Source organism: Ascidia mentula, chromosome 5 (assembly GCF_947561715.1).
Source record: "Ascidia mentula chromosome 5, kaAscMent1.1, whole genome shotgun sequence".
In the NCBI taxonomy this organism is placed as follows: domain Eukaryota; kingdom Metazoa; phylum Chordata; class Ascidiacea; order Phlebobranchia; family Ascidiidae; genus Ascidia; species Ascidia mentula.
Genome location: NC_138570.1, coordinates 12872322 through 12889591, shown reverse-complemented (window position 1 = coordinate 12889591; position 17270 = coordinate 12872322). Strand labels below are relative to the sequence as shown.

The 17270-nt window shown below is 36.6% G+C and overlaps 3 protein-coding genes across 3 annotated transcripts; all 3 read right to left on the bottom strand.

The window, feature by feature from the left end:
• Positions 1-2000: 2000 nt before the first annotated feature.
• Positions 2001-7441, bottom strand: LOC145904054 (histone acetyltransferase KAT2B-like). Its single transcript, XM_082992278.1, has 17 exons — positions 7140-7441; positions 6614-6691; positions 6277-6355; positions 6091-6206; positions 5890-6027; positions 5697-5824; positions 5433-5624; positions 5256-5374; positions 5072-5203; positions 4736-4905; positions 4353-4578; positions 3831-3985; positions 3570-3773; positions 3302-3416; positions 3135-3238; positions 2657-2741; positions 2001-2597 (listed from the first exon to the last, which is right to left on the bottom strand). The coding sequence occupies exons 1-17, from the start codon at positions 7302-7304 to the stop codon at positions 2404-2406; spliced, it is 2400 nt and encodes a 799-aa protein (XP_082848404.1). The 5' UTR covers positions 7305-7441; the 3' UTR covers positions 2001-2403.
• A 4136-nt stretch (positions 7442-11577) lies between these two features.
• On the bottom strand, positions 11578-13424 carry LOC145902630 (GDP-D-glycero-alpha-D-manno-heptose dehydrogenase-like). The gene is made up of 6 exons (XM_082990673.1): positions 13159-13424; positions 13011-13101; positions 12780-12939; positions 12555-12700; positions 12331-12488; positions 11578-12054 (listed from the first exon to the last, which is right to left on the bottom strand). The coding sequence occupies exons 1-6, from the start codon at positions 13305-13307 to the stop codon at positions 11778-11780; spliced, it is 981 nt and encodes a 326-aa protein (XP_082846799.1). The 5' UTR covers positions 13308-13424; the 3' UTR covers positions 11578-11777.
• Positions 13425-13802: 378 nt separating this feature from the next.
• On the bottom strand, positions 13803-16536 carry LOC145902932 (mannan-binding lectin serine protease 1-like). The gene is made up of 8 exons (XM_082991021.1): positions 16300-16536; positions 16175-16242; positions 15502-15641; positions 15270-15428; positions 14633-14742; positions 14467-14559; positions 14202-14358; positions 13803-14011 (listed from the first exon to the last, which is right to left on the bottom strand). Exons 1-8 carry the CDS (start codon positions 16534-16536, stop codon positions 13803-13805), a joined length of 1173 nt encoding a protein of 390 aa, XP_082847147.1.
• Between the last annotated feature and the right edge of the window lie 734 nt (positions 16537-17270).

The window sequence follows — 17270 nt, the reverse complement described above, 5'->3', positions numbered from 1 at the left end:
CTTTTCGGTAATCGGCCCAAGGACACAGATAAGTTACTTTTTGTACAGTTATTGATATTATCATATCGTCCCACCACATCAAAATTTTTTTCATATCCGCATATAGGCCTACTTATTTGTGTGTAAACTCACAAGTTAACCGTCCGATGCGGCCGGTTGCGACCCATCACCTCAAAGTGCAATCGCGACTTCCGTGAGGAAATCACCATCATATGGGCGTCTTTAAGGTTTATTCAATATCCATGCTAGGCTATTTTAATATTTTGCTACTATAGTTCATACATATTGGCCTTCTGCGCAAAATAAACATGATGTGATTTGATTTGGTTTCCAACTTCCATGAACCGGTGACTCACTTATCATCCCTAACACAAAAATGTAAACTATATGACTGATTCAAAATGTAAACTTAGAACTATATGAGCGTGTAACATACGTCACAGAAACCAGTGTTTGTATTGCGTAATGTTTTGCGTGTGTAACATACGTCACAGAGGCCAGCGCTTGCATAATCCCACAATGTGACCCAAATCATTGAGCCATCGTATATTCTCGAGTAAAGTGATTCATTCAACATCCTGTTTACCACATAAAATGTTCTCCTATGCTTATGTCACATCACACCTATGTTCTTGTATTATATTACTTCAAGCGCCTCATGATATCACGTGACATTATTGACCAATCAGCTCTCATAATGGAGAGCGTTAAAAAGCCCAGGTTAGACCGGTAAATTCATTCTAATTATAATCCATTCTAATTCATTCTATTTGATTCTATTTGCTGGCATCCTAACAACGTTGTATTGAAAGCTGTAATGTACCGTCGTAATGAAGAAGATAACAGAAATGAATACAATTATTCGGGAAGAGATCTTGGTTCTGGGTGCTTTATAGAACGGGGCAGAAGCAGGTTTAACCATCAAAGAGACTCAATAACCGCTCAGGCCATCAAGACCCTGTTAAATATCTCTGAGACCTTACAAGCGGCTGACTCGATAACCTTTATGGTCATATATTGGTGCCCTGAACGAAACGGAAGAAAGGAATATTTTGACTCTGAATATTGACATAAACCGAGTTGGTTTTAACTCTCCTGGGAGTACTGTGTGGCAACACGCATGTTTTCCCTGGCCAAGTGCTGACCACGCAACAACAGGGTTGATAATAGAAAATCCTTACTCGTTCATATTGAATGGATGCTATAGTGTTGCGAAACTAGTGGTGATGTCACACGTAGGGATAACGGTACACGAATTATTCGGCATTGGACAGCTTTACAAGCCCGGTTGAAGAGGGATTCATTTGTCCGACGCCTAACCTTATATCAAGACTCTTGTAGGTCATTTTCCGGTCTAATCCATAAATACGCAGTCAAACTATGAAAGCGCAGCACTAAATAAAAAACAAGTACGCTATTATACAGAAACAATGAATTAACTTACATGTTTTCTTGTAAGCGAAGAAACAGACAAACACATACCACAACTGAAGTGCTTCAAACGTCTCGGTGACCGAAGTCAAAATTTTTAGCGGCCAAAACAGTGCTAAATATTATATTGTTAAACTAAAATAAGGTTACCATTCCAGATAAAGTACCTACTATCCCTGACCGATTTATGTATCTCCTTGTTCAATTTTTGAGACCCAAATTTGTAGGGTCGTTTTGGCGCTTACCTTTTTTGTCTGGACCTGGCATCGCGACTACAGAACATTTCTTGAATACCATAGTCATCATGATATTATTTATCAAATCTTGCGCCTCCCACTCCTCAAAAAAGTCTAATAATATCAGTCGCTTGGAGGGATAGGGCCAATTTTTTTCTTTAATGCGTGGACAATGTACATCACAGGTCGGCTACCCCTCCTCGAAAAAAATCCAATTCAAAAACAGCTTTTTATTTATTTTTAACATCACTCCTCAAATTTAGTTGCTAAATGTTTGGTTTAGTGGATTGCAATTTCACAATTCACATCGAAGGTTGGCTGCAAAAGTCGAGTTTGTTCCGTGCTTATTTATTGTCTTCACACTCACAACTGCAAAAAACAACCAGTCAAGTGGTTCTTAAAAATTCTTTTGGTCGCGCCCCCTGACATTAATTACTATATCCGGCGCCCCTCGCGTCTCGAAAAAGACTATTAACATCAGTATATCGTTTGTGGAGGGTTGGGGCCAATTTTTTTAACCAGGTCTTTAATGTGTGGACAATGCACATCGCAGGTCAGCTAACACATTCGAGTTTGTTCCGTGCTCCTATTTGCACACTAACATGAGAAAAACAAAAAAACAACTAGAAGCCAGTAAGATAAAAGTACTTGCGTAAACGCAACAACCATTATCGCGTAATGAAGAAGAACCTTGTGTACTACTGCATATTATACACCACGCACCAGTAAATTCACTTCATTTTTCGTACAAGCCGTTATCACGCAATTTGTTGTAAAAAAAACTTTCAACTATATTAGCACATTTATAATAATCAGAATCCACAGAATTAAACAATCGGCAGTTATCAAAAATAAGTTGTGCGTCTGCAATGAACGTTGATCGAGTTGAATATTGTTTTTGTCGTATTCGTTCACCCAACGTCTTGAGGTCTAAACAAAACATATTAGTATTTTTACTCAAATTATAAAACAAATATATATGATATTACCCATCGGCGTTTTAATCACGTCGTAATAATCTGGAACTTCCGATTTTTTAACTGGTTCCAAAAATGGCCATGCACTACTGTGATTCTAAAAAAGCCGTGTTAAAAATTACACATATTTTCAAAAATTTGAGGCGTGAATGATGAAAAATCCAAGCACTCCAATGCGAGTAAAGTGTTCCAAATCAAGCAAAGAAAAAAAACAAATGTGTGTGGCTCTTGGGCAGGCATTTAAAAACTTTTAAATTTATAATTTCCTTGTAAATATATCTCAAGTTGATATCCTCATCCACGTTACACAACAAACAACTGTATGTCAAGTTTGTAAATAGGTCAGAAAAGTAAATGGTTGGACTTTTTAAATGTTTTGCATCCAACAAACAAGGTGTGACAAATAAGTAAAAACAAGTTTAATGCAAAAAAGTTAAAAAATGCTTTGGGCATCTAAAACGAATTTGCATTAACCTTTTCAAAGATTTACCTTTAAACTTTGTACAACTGATTTCAAAGGGTTTAAAAGGCCTTCCACACTGTCTTGTATTTGTTTTTTCTCTCGACTCTTTAATGATTCCCATCCAGTGCTTCCTAAAAATCAAGAGGAGTTTGTCATGAATAAAAATTATTTTTTGTAAAGTTGCAATTGCCTACTTATTCCCAAAATGCTCTCTACAGGAATCTGTTTCACACCATCTTTGAAGCAGGATAAACCGCAATACACTTGATTTACTTGTTGCTGCTTTTTTTCAATAAGCTTTTTCAGAATCTACAATTTTGTAAGGTTGGATATTTTATGATCTGGCAACAAAGTTGCACAAAAGAAAAGTCATTTGCCGTTACAAACTATCTAAAATCTTGCCACAATACAAAAGTGTTACAACAGTGGAAACAAAAACCTAATTATTTGAATAAAACTTACCTCTTTCTGTTTGGAAATAATGTTACTGAACTCAGTGTAAGGAATTCTAGTATTTAATTCACAGCCCATCAAAGTGGCTCCTTCATAGTCCTTAATATATCCAACATACCCTGAACGAGGCACATTAATTTCTTTGCTAAAACCTTGCTTTTTAAAGTAACCAATGGCATACTCATCTGCATAAGTCAAAAAGTGCAGAACATTCTGTAAATGATAAGTTATTGTTGGTACATTCTTTAGACGTAAGAACATTTGCAAAACCTGCTTGATGTGATACTCCTTTAAATGATTCATTAAATGTGTTCCATAACCTTTCACTTGTTCATTTGAAGTCACCGCACAAAAAACTATTTCAGTAAAATGCTGTGTAGGAAACATTCGAAAGCAAATACCACCAATCACACGTGATTCTTTAACTGCAATAAAAACAAAAGAAGAATTACCTTACATTTATTTAACAAAGATGCAAAGTAAAGTTCTTGTTAATTAATTTTTTAAATCTAGGATTCATTCTCCATTCTATTGCAATGTATAACACCTTTTATACAGGGCTTGTGCTGGTGCTAGTGGCGATCCTTTTCTACTTTTATTCACTTTAGTGTTGTTTCAAAATACTGATTATGTTTTTCTACCCCAAAAAAAATATATATAGAAAGAAAGCAGACAGATTTTTACTTGTTAATAAACATTTCTATGCTTGTGAAGTTTATTGCAATAAAACTTTAAATTTATTTTGTACAAAATTTGTACTTTACTGACTTTGTTGACTGGTGTTATATATACCTAATGCAAGAGTTCGATGTCTTGTGTCAAAAACAAGTCTTGCAATGTAATCTCTTGGCATCCTTGGCAACTGACGAGCAAAAACATTTTGTATTTCAACCAACCATATCAAGGTTTGCTTTGTTGCATCAGCAGAATTTGAAATCACATGAAACTCAATCAAACCCCTTCGTTCCTCTTGACGAGCTGCTTCATCTCGTGCAGACTGAGATGAAAGCTGAGCAGCCTATTTATAAGGAAAATCTTTGCCTTTTGGTTTCTTTATTTATGTTTTTTCTTCTACCGTTTTTTTTGATATATTTCCCTTTTGAGTTTATTTAATCTCATACAACAATGTTTGCCTTTATATATAGGTAGACTTACAAACATTATCAATGGCTTACTTCAGGGCCAAGCATTTGAACTGGGTCTGTGACAGTAGCAACAACTTCACTAAGAACTTCAAAAGAAACTTCTCCGTCAGTTTCATTAAAGCGAGGTTGTTTTGATTCATCAAGGCCTGTGTTGCTATCAAACATCTTTCTTTTTTCACCCCTTGCATTTCCATCTTTTCCTAGAGGTGGAGTTTTATTCAACAATTATTTATTTAAGATTTTGGATACTGTAGGAAATTCTTCAATAAATATGAAAATAAACTGGATTGCTATTCAAGCATGTCCAAAGTAATGTTGTGCAGCATAGGCATTTGTACAAAAAAATTATTTCTCAAAACCATTTACCTGGAGTAAATGACCCAAAAGTTATGGACCGACTTGATTCATTTGGGGTGTGAGGCACTCCAATCGGAGAGGTAATTGTAAACAAGTTGCCGAAACTACCCGGAGTACCAGGGCTGGTTATGAAGAGTTCATCTAAACAAAGTTGTCACAGAACACAATTAAGGACAAAAAACAAAAATCATACTTGCAGAGTCATTTGAATGAGGTGATGGCAGAGGCATATGAGCAGGCATTTGCGAAAAATCAACATCCCAAATAGGAGAGCTATTCGCATTCAGTTCTTCTTCCAACATGGATAGAAATCTGTTATGAATTGTGATTTTAAATATGGCTATATTTTGGTATGTAGCTGTCATAATACTTTGGAAAATGTGATAAGATTAAAGTTCGTTTGTCTGCAGGCACATGAACTTTTTCGGAACGGAAGTTATCCAGTACTCTTCGTCTCAGTGAAGAAAAAGTAGACTTTAAAAAGGGTCTTCCAAACACTTCAACTGGTAGATGCGCTGTAAGGCTTTCACAAAACTTGGGCACACGGCAGTAACACAACCATCTGTTTCAATTATAACATTAATGTTGTTCTGTTATCCTTTTTCTAATACATGAGAATACACAACTCTTTAACCTCGTGTAATTCATCTTGTAATCTTGAATATCTCCATTGCATGATTTTCTGGCTGATGGTGTATCAAATGTTTCTTGGTTCAAGTACACAAGAAATGTTTTAGCAAGCTCATGCATCACTTGAAATTCCTGGGAATAGTTTACAGTTTTAACATAATAGCTCTGGTAAAAACATGTTCAAATATTTTTTTTACTTTTTGTGGTAAGTGCCCAAATTTGTAAATAATGAAATTGGTTACAGCTTTGCTGATGCTTGGTTGACTAAATGGAGGTGAACCTAAAGGACCTTCAATTACTGGGCGACTTGTTTGCAGTATACATTTCCGAAGCAGCTGTAGTCAACAGACACAAATTTGTAAGCATTGATTCTCAAATAATGAAAAAGGTAATTGTACCTTGTACAAGTAAAAATACACTTGTTTAGTATCTGTGTCTTCTTCCTTCTGAACACAAACTACTAGATTTTCCACATCAACAATCATGTTTAGCAACCTGTTGATCTCATCCTCTTCTACCAAAGTGCAAAATAAATTAACCTTAAAATCGTAAGTCAATACAATAACTCAAAACCAACACCATACTCATAGTGTTAAGATGCTTTACATGAGTAGACAAGGTGTGGCCACAGCCCCTACACCTTTCTGTTGTTTCTAATTTATCCTACAAAAAACAACACCAGAGTAAAATAACCGTTATTATATACTACATTTTTCCAAATTGCTTTCGGCATTTAAACAGACAGAAAGGGTTTTGACATTTATGATACATTACATAATTTAAATATTCAGTACATTAAATTTAAGTAACATTTTATTTAAAAATGGCTAATTATGCTGTTTATAGTTTTGAAAACTACACTGGTAAAAATCACAAATACATCCCAAATCAAAGTCATGAGATAACAACAAAAACTCTTACATCATGAGATGGTACATCATTTGGTGTGCTTTTTTGTGAACTTGTGTTTTTCCATCCCACACATTTGCATCCCTCTTCCTAAAACACATTCTAAAAGTAATCCAAAATTTATTACCTTCGAAAAACGATTTATATTGTTGATCCAGGAACCAATGCACCCAACATGTACATCACCTATCAAACTGCCTACATGTGGCGGTATGCAAATTCTTTTATTAGTAAGTTTCATATATAACGGGAAACATACTGTGATTGTGATAGGTACAAGAAGTGCAAAGTTATTTTTTTTTTATTTAAAGCAAAACCATGCTGTCACTCATAGACATGATCACAAAAATCTTTAGGTCATTTTTTGGCCTATTTGTTCCCAAACTTTTTGATCCTACAAAACCTCGCTGGTGACTTTTTTGAAACAATAACCAGCCAAAAAAAGGCTTACAATTTGTTTACAATTTGTATTATCAAGGCAATAATTTTATAAATTAGTTCAATATATCTACTAATTTATGTTGTAAGTAATACTCACCTTACATGATGAATAACCGCCAACCTTTTCCAACTTTTTTGTGTAAGGATAATTTTTTACTTGAATCTTTCTCTGATGGATTTTTTTAATGTTTGCAGGGTGAGCTAGTTCGCTTGGCACAAACATCCGTGTTTTTGACGTTGATGAAGTTGCATTACCAGACATTGTGCATGCTTTCTTAGGAGGTGTCTGTTAACAAGTCAAATCTTCCACAGCAGGAGGTCTCAAGATATAGGTCACATACAGTAATAACGGCCCACATACGGAAAAATTTCGGCACAACAAGCAAATCAACCAAATCTGTTTCTGAACAGATAAACAAGATTTAGAACAACATTGAGCATTTGAGCATAACTTTGGCCCAGTATTTCATCAACCGAACCACAAAAAAAGCTTTTAGTTAAAATATTGTTTTGTTGGGCATCACTCTAATTAGATCTCGGTGCGGCGAATATTACATGACTAATGAAGGCTTCGCGGCAACCTATAGGTGTTAGTTGTCACAGAACTTAGTTTTAAACTCAAGGCTTTACAATAAGAATTGTTTACTTTGATCACTCAATGCAGAAACACTTTCTTATCAATTTTGATTTTTGAACTCAATCCTGCTATGCTCGTCTAAAAATTAAAACCCCCCAAATGCATACCAACAATTCTTTATGCTTTCACCCGGTTAATCAAAAATTAAATTGTCTTTTCTTGGAAAAATATTTTTTGTGGATTTATGCCATATATTTTAATGGATTGTTTTGGTGTACGAGCTGCGCAACATACTGCATTTGTATTTACTAACGACAGAAGAACCATGGAAGAACGACCCGATTTTTTAATTTCGTGGGGGAAATCTATGTACCCACCGAATATTAATTATGACCATCTTTAAAAAAATCAGTCTTTCACTTGTAACTTTGGCTACAGTTCGATGGGAAAGCCAATTCTACTACTATTGCAAAGCTTGCACAATATTTCGTGTACCACAATTATACCATTCCCAACGTAAAATGAGATAGCCATCTTTTACTCAACATTCTCCAAGATTCTTCGTTTACAATGTCTGAGTACCAGTTGTCGGAGCTATACGCCCCCGCTGCGGGACCGTGGGGTACGACTGCGTCTCGGTCCTCGTACCCAAAGGATCCGATTGAGTCTTGATGGCACCCCAGCCTCGTAGGCAACTTGCCTTCTCCATCTCAGGGTTACTGTTGGAGTTAATTACCTCTTTTACACAAGTCTGTGCGTCTTCTAAGTAGTCTAACTCCCGACTAAACACATACATCCAGCAAGCTTCAAGCCAGTCCAAAGTTGTTCATAAATCCGTTTATTGTCGATAATCCAGTAATATAATACAGCACTGCACAGAAGTTTCTTCAAAACATGAACAGTACTAAAGCAGAACCAACGGCCTATAGACGCTTACACAGCAACAGTTAAAACACACTGATTTGGCAGGCGCTAGTCGAAGATCCATTCCACGTCACCCGGTTGGGTCCAAATCAGGTTCAGTGAAACGGAGTCTTGTCGCGATATAGTTTCCAAACGTAGGGATCTCATGACTTATATTTATTTGAACAGCACTATTGCATCGATGTATCGGCTGTCACAGTCGCTGATCGAGGGACCCCATTTAGTTATTATAAGGTTTTGAGGGGTTGATCAGTGCTGAAGTTACGTACAAAAGGATGCTCGTCGCATGAGATAGATGCCTCAGGAATTTATGTCCCGATTTGAGAGTTGCAGAAGTATAAGCGATGCACATTGCATGATATTACATCGACGGAGTGAAATTGTATTTTTTTTAAAGAGATCTGTTGTTGGGTGGTGGTGTACATTTTCTAAATCGGATGAATTTAGCCTTTAGAGCTCCTCCCTCTTCGATGTTTCTCTGACGCTTTTGCGTTGCAGAAATGTGAAGTGACCTCGTTTCCGCAGCCCCTCCTCGCATGCGAGTATGTACAAACATATGTAACACATCTGCCACTTGTACGCGATAGTACACACGATTTGTTGCAGTTTCCTGTTCAAATCACCAACGCAAAATCCTCGTCTTCCGGCAAGTGGCAGTATACCACAGTGGTAAACCTGTAAAATACAGACACATAATTAAAACCAAAATCAACCCATCAATATGTTTCATACTTATCCATTTTTCCCAGACGTTCTTTCAAAAACTTTATACCTATCCATGTAGTTACCATAACCGATAGCGGAGATTAATTTTGTGACGGACGACGGCGATAAGACTAAATACATTAGTCCCGCAAGTTTTGTGATAAGTGGTTTTCTTTGCAGTTAGACGATAAAACCATTTGTTAGAAGAACATTTTTTTGATTAGTTTGTTTTTATACAAGATACAAAGCAAAATAACAACAAATTTCAAGTTCATTAATAGCCTATAAACTTACTTTGGCCTTGGGGTAAAGAACATTAAACAAGTTCATGAGCTCCTTTGTAAGCTCCACGATTTGAGCAATGCTTTGGTAGCTCCCGTTCATGTTGAGGATGTTGTTTGTACCGAAGCTTACGACGACAGGTTCGACATCCTCAACAATGGGAGTATTGGATAACTCAACGATCGCGTGGTCTATCCTTCCACCGGGCATACTCAAAGCCGTAAAGTCTCAACAAAAGTCATCGCTTGATTTAACTGTATATGGACATACAAACCGCCTGGCGTTGCTGTCCGAGAGGAACAGCAACCGATTCCGAACACTCTTCTCCAGGATCCTCCACTTTGTCTGCTTGCCAGAGATACCCGTTTCATATCTCTCGACTCTACTATAGTAGATAGACTATATAGTAGTCTATAGACTGTAAAATGATCCAACGTCAGCAACCGCAACAATTTATCAACAAAAGATCAAGCTACCTTTTTCTGGCTGCAGACCATCTTAAAACCATTGAACAAGGAAAAAGACATTTCAAAACTTTTTCGAAAACTTGCAAAGAATATTGCTGTAAACTTTGGCAGTACTTTGTTGTAAAAACGAATTGAATCGAGGCAGTATTTTGCCTAAGTTTACATAGAGTTTCTCAAAAAAACAAAAAACAGTTGATTAACTCCGTTTGGAAAACTTGCCGCACGACTTTGAGCTTTTTCACCTCCGATCAGTTGCGCGGCCGCTCGAGCCAGCGGGTAATGAGGCCGATCACTCACGTTGCCGACATCGCTGGCATCCTTGCTGAGTGAAAGGTGCAAGCAAAAAAGTACGTGCCTCAAAAACAACTTTGCTACAAACAAGTTATTTAAATATTTTTATACATATTACACAAATATTATGACAATCAAATCAATTGTAAGAGTTAGAGATTTATGAAAAAAGTTACAAGTAAAAGACTGAATTTTTTATGACGGTCATAATTAATATTCAGTCGATAAACATATACATTTGGTAGAATGAGAACACAAGTTTGGTATCGTTGGAAAGGTATTTGTGCAAGCTTTGCAATGGTGGTAGAAGTCTTTTACGTCGAACTGTAGCCAAAGTTATAAGCAAAAGACTGATTCTTGTTACGACGGTCATATTTAATATTCGGTCGATAAACATATTTCCCCCACGAAATCGCGCACAAGTTAGGTATCGCAGTAAAGGGATTTTTAAGGACTTTCCAATGGTGGTAGAATTATCTTTCCTGTCGACCTATATGTAAAACGTTATAGCTGATTTATGAATGCTTATTAATGAATGCTATTAAAAATGCTCATTAATACCTGTTACAAAAATCGTTCGAAATTGTCAATTTTTTTTACATTTTCATAAATTTTGTGTTAATCCATGCATCTTGCCAAAAAATTATCGAAATCCCACGAGTAACGGCAGAGTTATGTGCGTTTGAAGTTTTGTCGACTGGAAAAAAAGTTTTGTCGACTAGCGTCTCTTTGGTCTGAAAATCGGGGTAAATACTGAAATGCGTTTGCTTGTGCGAATGGTTCATAAATGTGTTCTGTCCAACTATCCACAGACTCGTGAATGGCCGGCTTGGGATTTTATCCCACAAGCCCGATTTGATAAACTGTTTAATCGGGATAAACGGTCTGCGTGTGATTATTGCGGAGCGACATTTTCTCTACCGTCGAAGCAATTCTAGTACCGGTATTAGTAAAAGTAGGAATGTGTCAAGACAGATATCGTGCGATAAATTCACTGGTGTTTGTCTCGTATAGCACCACATTTCCGTGTAAGAGAGCACCGTTATTTAAAAAGTGAATTTTGTATGATTCGCGGTCAATATTTTTGGGATTCGGTGTCCATAGTTGGTAGAATATCAAGAAATACCCACTATTCGGATAATTTCGAAAATTTAAATTCGATCTGGAAACCTGTAGTAAAAAAAATGCCTTTCAAGAAGTTGTTTACTTTACCACATACGTTGCTAACTTGGTAGCCCCAATACAATCCCAACTAACTCATCTGCTAAGAGATTGAATACTTTGAATAAATGGTATTTATTTGCAAAACTCCAAACGGGATAGGGCGCATTATAGGAAGACAGTTCACAAAAGCAGCAAAAACACCGTTACAAAGTTTATTATTAACTAAGAATTGTATGTGCAGTAATATGTAGGCTAGCCTGCGTTTGTATACACTACGAGGAAGCAAAATCTTACGAAACTGTATGAACCACTGAAAGCACATCAATCAAACATTTCTACTCCTCAAAATCTCCTCGGGTGACATGTTTGGAACAATTTTCAGCAATTCTTCCAAGCCTTCTTTCATTGTGATATTAGCTTTGTAGCCCAATGAACGAATCCGTTCGTACGAAACTGCGTAGTCGCGTTTGTCCATGTCAGTTCCGTTATTGGATTCGGTGATTTTGCAACCAGGTACGTTTGATTCTATAAGTCTTGCAACTTCAATTTTCATCATATTCATGGATTCATCGCCAACATTGAAAGCAGCCCCCGACATTGAACTGCGAACAAAACATTAAGATGACACATGTTGAAACATCGCGCAGAAAAAGTAATGTTCTGCACCTAATACCAAAATACAAACACACAACAATTTTGCAAAGAACTCGTGTTATTACTTTTCTGCACAAAACTATACTTATTGGCTTCCGTTTTTAGTTTTTTATTCAAGACCAAGTTTATGAATGAATTGTGCTGCAATTATCTTTTCCACGCTGGTAAAACGCACGCATCTGTTGAAACTGGGGCCATCACTAGTTCTAAGCGATTTCTCTTACTTGTAGTGTTGGATAGCAAACACAAAAGCCCGAGCTGCATCGCGAACGTGAAGAAATGTGCGACGAAATCGCCCTTCGTAGAGATCGAAAGTTCTCTTATCCAGAGCTTTCGAGGTTAAGTCATTGACCAAAAGATCCAATCGTAAACGTGGGGAAACCTGAAGCGCAGAAGAAAATGTATGTTTTTAATCAATGGAGAACGCTTTAACTTTTATTATACTTACACCAAACACAGTTGCAAGACGGAGACCAACACCGCCCTTTTCTCGAATGAGTTTTTCGCCTTGGGCTTTCGTTTCGCCGTAAAGAGTAATTGGACTAATAGGCGTGTCTTCTGTGCATGTACCATTGACCGCGCCGTAACAAGAACCTGCAATTTTATTTTTGTCAATTCCACATAACTACCAAGGAATATGGTTTAAAAGTCAAAATTAAAAAGCGGGATATACCTGTCGATGCGTAAACAATTCTTTGATGGGCTTTAAGGTTTTTAGTTACATTCCTGGTTCCTTCAACATTGATCATTTTAGCAAGCTCTGGATCTTTGCTACACGCAGGATACCCAACAATGGCAGCCAAATGAATAACGGCATCGACATTTTCCATTGCCTTACATAGCAAGTAAAAATAAATATACTATTGCACTTTATCCAACTAAGTAGGCCTATGCTTCAAAATACCTTAGCAAGAGCAGGCTCGTCCAAAACATCCCCATTAATTAACCTTAGTCGAGGATTGCTGACAAATGAATTCAGTGGAAACACACCCCATCTGAAAGAATTTGTGATTTACTTTTGATTTTCGTTATAATTACACTATGAGATATACCTGAATTTGTCATATACAACAACATCATAGCCTTCCTTTAGAAGTTGTGGTACCAATGTTGAACCTAAATATCCTGCACCACCAGTGACCAATATTACCTTTGTATCTTGATCATCGCGAGGACAGTTGGAGATTATTCCTGGATTCATATTTGCCTAGTAATTTGTGATTTTGAAACAATAAATAATCTGTATCTGTTTTAAAGCTTGTTTTTGCTTTACAAACTGCAATAAAACTCAAATAAATTAGCCTCGTTTTCTCGACAATGCCGTTACAGAACCAACATCACTTCAGAAGCCAAGCAATCCAGTTTTTAACTACACATAAGTGAACTATTTGAAAGCTGTGAAAATGACTCGACAACGCCAGACTTTTCTGGTTTACCCGGTTGAACGCCTTTAACATTTTGCCGCAGGGCAATTGTTTTATTGCAAAGCCACGTAAGTTACATTAGATGTCACTTTGGAATAGACATAGCTCATTTTTATGTATGTATAATTCCATGCGAATATTAAACACATTTTGCACTAAACAAACTTTATTATTTTCTCTTTTGGGCAATTTGGGTACAGAAAAAAGTATATATGTGTTATTTGTAGTCTGTAATATTGTTTGATTACGTGATATATAACACTTTAACAATGCTAAAACACCTCACACGTCGGCACAAAATCACTTAGTGAACCATCTTTAAGGCATATCAGTTTAGCGCTTCCGATCAAACGAAAACCAAAATTACATTCAAAACGAATCACTGAAGAATAAGGGACATATTGGGGACTGTTTGTTGTGCTCGGTGCTGGGCTGGTCATTCTTCCGTGGTTTGGTGGTTGGGGAATTTCGCAACGTATTTCTGAGAAAAGATAACGACCGCGTTATGACCTTTTACGAGAATAAAAGAACCACGGACACCGTTTAAATTGTCAAACTAAACGTGTCACTTTGCACGGCAATTCAAAATACGTAAAAGTTCAAGAGTTGATTTGAACACGGAAAAAAGTTTTTCGTTCAATTGCAATTGCACTTTAATACATGACAAATACCTTGTGCTTCGTAAGTCAATTTAAATCCAATATCTTCTGTCACGTCATCGGTATGAAAGACAATTTTTATCCAGTTAGTTGTTGATTTAAACACAGCTCCATTTTGTGGTGGAATGTGGCCACAAAAGTATCCAATGCTTCCCGTGCTATCTATTATCTGCAAAGTTGATCATTTCAAAAATACATTTCATCAGAACAAAACTTATGTTATAAAAGTTCTTTGCCAACTGTACACTCAGAATTTCACAATTTTAGGAATACTTGCCTCTAACCAATCGTAAGGACATTGCCCAGAAGAATGCTGCTCAACACCGAAACTATTATTGAAGCTAAATACAATGTTACCACCAGGATCAGTCTAAGCAACAGATGTGTGAAAGTAAGCAACACAAGTTCCGCTTTGGTTGGAATAAACACCAATGTCATTTTACCTGAATTTTCCACGAACATTCTGTCTTGCGTGGATAGAAAGATGGAAATCCAGGTGAATTTATGTAATTAATTCCTACAGGGTTTGCAATCACAACATTTTGACAATCACCTGAAAAATAGAAAATAATCGTAATACTTCGAATCAGTGTTTAAACTATATTTAAAGCAACGTTCTGTTTCATGGTTTTCAAATGGTAGGTTAACTTGTGTGATTCGTAAAACAATATAGGCTACGTGTAAAGGACCCATACCGTGCTTATTTCTATGATCTAAGATATGTGTTTATTTTCACAATCTGTGTCTTAGGAAATGCAAATGTGCTTATTTCCTGTAACTTTTCAGATTTTTATTTGCTGGATGCGTTGCTTGACGTTTTTGGATGAATCACGTTTGGAATAAAAATGTCAACCATCCTGACGAAACATTAGTAATATCATTAAAATCGGGCGGAGTTCTGACAAAAATTCAATATTTCGGCATCAGAAAGCAAGATGCTAAATTTTTAGTCCATGTCGATGGTAACCCTGGCTACAGGTGATACTTTTGTACACAAAGTTGCACCACGCATTTAAACATTAGCTACGATTTAAAATGTTCCGATAGTGCCTTTTGAGTTGTCACTTACAAGCAACTTACCAACACAAGTGAAATTGTCGGAGTGTAGTTTGTAGCCTGTTCGACAGGAGCACGAATATCCACCAGGATAATTACTACAAATGTGATCGCACATTCCAACACTTTCCGGTTGGTTGGACATTGATGCAGCTTTTTGCAGCTCTGTGCACTCATTTCTGTCTAAGTTGAACACATACAGAAGACCAACTGTTATTTTCCACAATTAGCTAAATAGGATATCGGTTTTTCAAACCTTCTTTTACATAAAAAGCTCGAAACCCGATTGGTGGCCGCAATCCTACTCCTTCATTGGAGTAATCCGTAACCATTTGTATTTTCATTTGATTAGTAGTAGATCGAAATTGTTGAACGAAAAGGGTTGGTGCATCGTCGCTGAAACAAGTATTTTTATTCATATGGCGGCATTGTAAAAATGTAATGTTTCTCCTATACCACGTGAGTGCGAAATGCAATGATTTTAATTTCCTTTACGACAATATTGTTAAGATATGAAACTGCATATTCACCATTTTGGAATCATTTTAAAACAAAAATGTAAAAACAAAGTCGATAATTTGATTTTTTGTTGGTTTATTATACAGCTGACTTCAATCTCACTTCCAAAAGTTTCAATTATTGACTTCCTATCGGAATAAATTGGTGTCGCTGGTAGGGTGCCAATGCTCATTACAGGGATAGATTCTGGCTAAATTAAGGAACCAGTCTAACAAATACGAAGTTCACGGTATCCGCTTTTCATTACGTATTTATATGCATATTTCTCAAATCCAATTATTTTTATTTTGCACGAGCAAGAAACTGAAAATGGAATGGATAAAACCACAAGGTTATCGATTCAGTCGCTCATGTAAAGGTGATTTCCTCGCGGAGAATCACCGTCTGTCGTATGATCGTTATTTTTATACCTGTAAAGTTCATTGTTGCCACAAAACTTGCCCAATGATGTTGCACTGCTTCCTGAATCGTCAAATACCTGCAGTAAAAGTTTGAAACTTAAAGCACACTTTTATAAAACTGATTGTAGTCAAACCTCCACGTAGTCCAAAGCACAAGGTGTTACGTCAAATGAGTCTTCCAGATCAAAATATGAAAAAGTAACTTTGACCCTGTATCCTTGCTGAACTGTTACAATCCATGTTTCGTTTAAGTAGTTTTCATAAGGCTTGGGAAAGCCTGGTGAAGATATGACACCGAAGTTGCCTTGAAACTGACGGACTTCTGCTTTTGCGACAGTCACAAAGAAGAACAGCAGAACTAAAAATTTCATCTCTATAAACGCGAACTAGAACACCTTTCAAATACCAAAGGATTCTAAAAAATGTTAAGCAATTTTTAACTTTAGTTTAGTGTTTACAACGAAAGAATAATATCAAAACTGATTTTCTGTTGAAAGAACTTTCCTGTTTGCGGTATTGGTGTCACAGCAGCAGTTAATTATCGACACTGCTTCGCTGATTCAGGGTTCGTGCTGATAAGCGTACCTGGAAAATATTTACTCTCTGTCAGATGTAGAGCACGTCGCGACATGTAACTGCTTTTTCGGATGTACAGCATAGGTAAAACAACAAGACTTTCTTCCTCCATACACGACGCAACATGATAGTCGATATGTCAGACATGTCGAAATGAATTTATCTTCATCACAAACCATGCGAGGAAAGTTGTCTGTTTCACAAATGCCCGTATTTTTTACATTTTTACAAAATTTACGTTGAGACGTGTGTGTACACATCATAGCCTTTTTTTTAAAGTGACATAGCTTGTCGTGTTCATTAAGCTGGCTTTATACCAGAGGTCAGCAACCTTTGGCATGCAAGTGCAATAAACTAAAACACACAAAACCTAAGTTGGCAGGGAATATTTTTACCTTTGATGCACAAGAACCAAATTATAACCGTCACTGCAGTACGATTTTAGTGAACGTGAAAAAGTACATCATAAGTTTAAAATATTTTGTATTTATTTAATTCAGTTTTAATATTTTTTTTGGAACCTGATAAT

What these genes read in the sequence shown, in the direction of transcription:
- LOC145904054 (XM_082992278.1), bottom strand. Translation starts at nt 7,304, where the DNA reads ATGTCTGGTAATGCAACTTCATCAACGTCAAAAACACGGATGTTTGTG. An exon ending in AAAGCATCTTAACACTATGA is followed by an intron (nt 6,207 to 6,276) that starts GTATGGTGTTGG and finishes GCACTTTGGTAG; the next exon opens with AAGAGGATGAGATCAACAGG. An exon ending in CAGTTGTACAAAGTTTAAAG is followed by an intron (nt 2,742 to 3,134) that starts GTAAATCTTTGA and finishes CGGCTTTTTTAG; the next exon opens with AATCACAGTAGTGCATGGCC.
- LOC145902630 (XM_082990673.1), bottom strand. Translation starts at nt 13,307, where the DNA reads ATGAATCCAGGAATAATCTCCAACTGTCCTCGCGATGATCAAGATACA. An exon ending in GTTGTATATGACAAATTCAG is followed by an intron (nt 13,102 to 13,158) that starts GTATATCTCATA and finishes AAATTCTTTCAG; the next exon opens with ATGGGGTGTGTTTCCACTGA. An exon ending in GTCTTGCAACTGTGTTTGGT is followed by an intron (nt 12,489 to 12,554) that starts GTAAGTATAATA and finishes TCTGCGCTTCAG; the next exon opens with GTTTCCCCACGTTTACGATT.
- LOC145902932 (XM_082991021.1), bottom strand. Translation starts at nt 16,536, where the DNA reads ATGAAATTTTTAGTTCTGCTGTTCTTCTTTGTGACTGTCGCAAAAGCA. An exon ending in GTCCTTACGATTGGTTAGAG is followed by an intron (nt 14,359 to 14,466) that starts GCAAGTATTCCT and finishes TCAACTTTGCAG; the next exon opens with ATAATAGATAGCACGGGAAG. An exon ending in ATTGACTTACGAAGCACAAG is followed by an intron (nt 14,012 to 14,201) that starts GTATTTGTCATG and finishes ATCTTTTCTCAG; the next exon opens with AAATACGTTGCGAAATTCCC.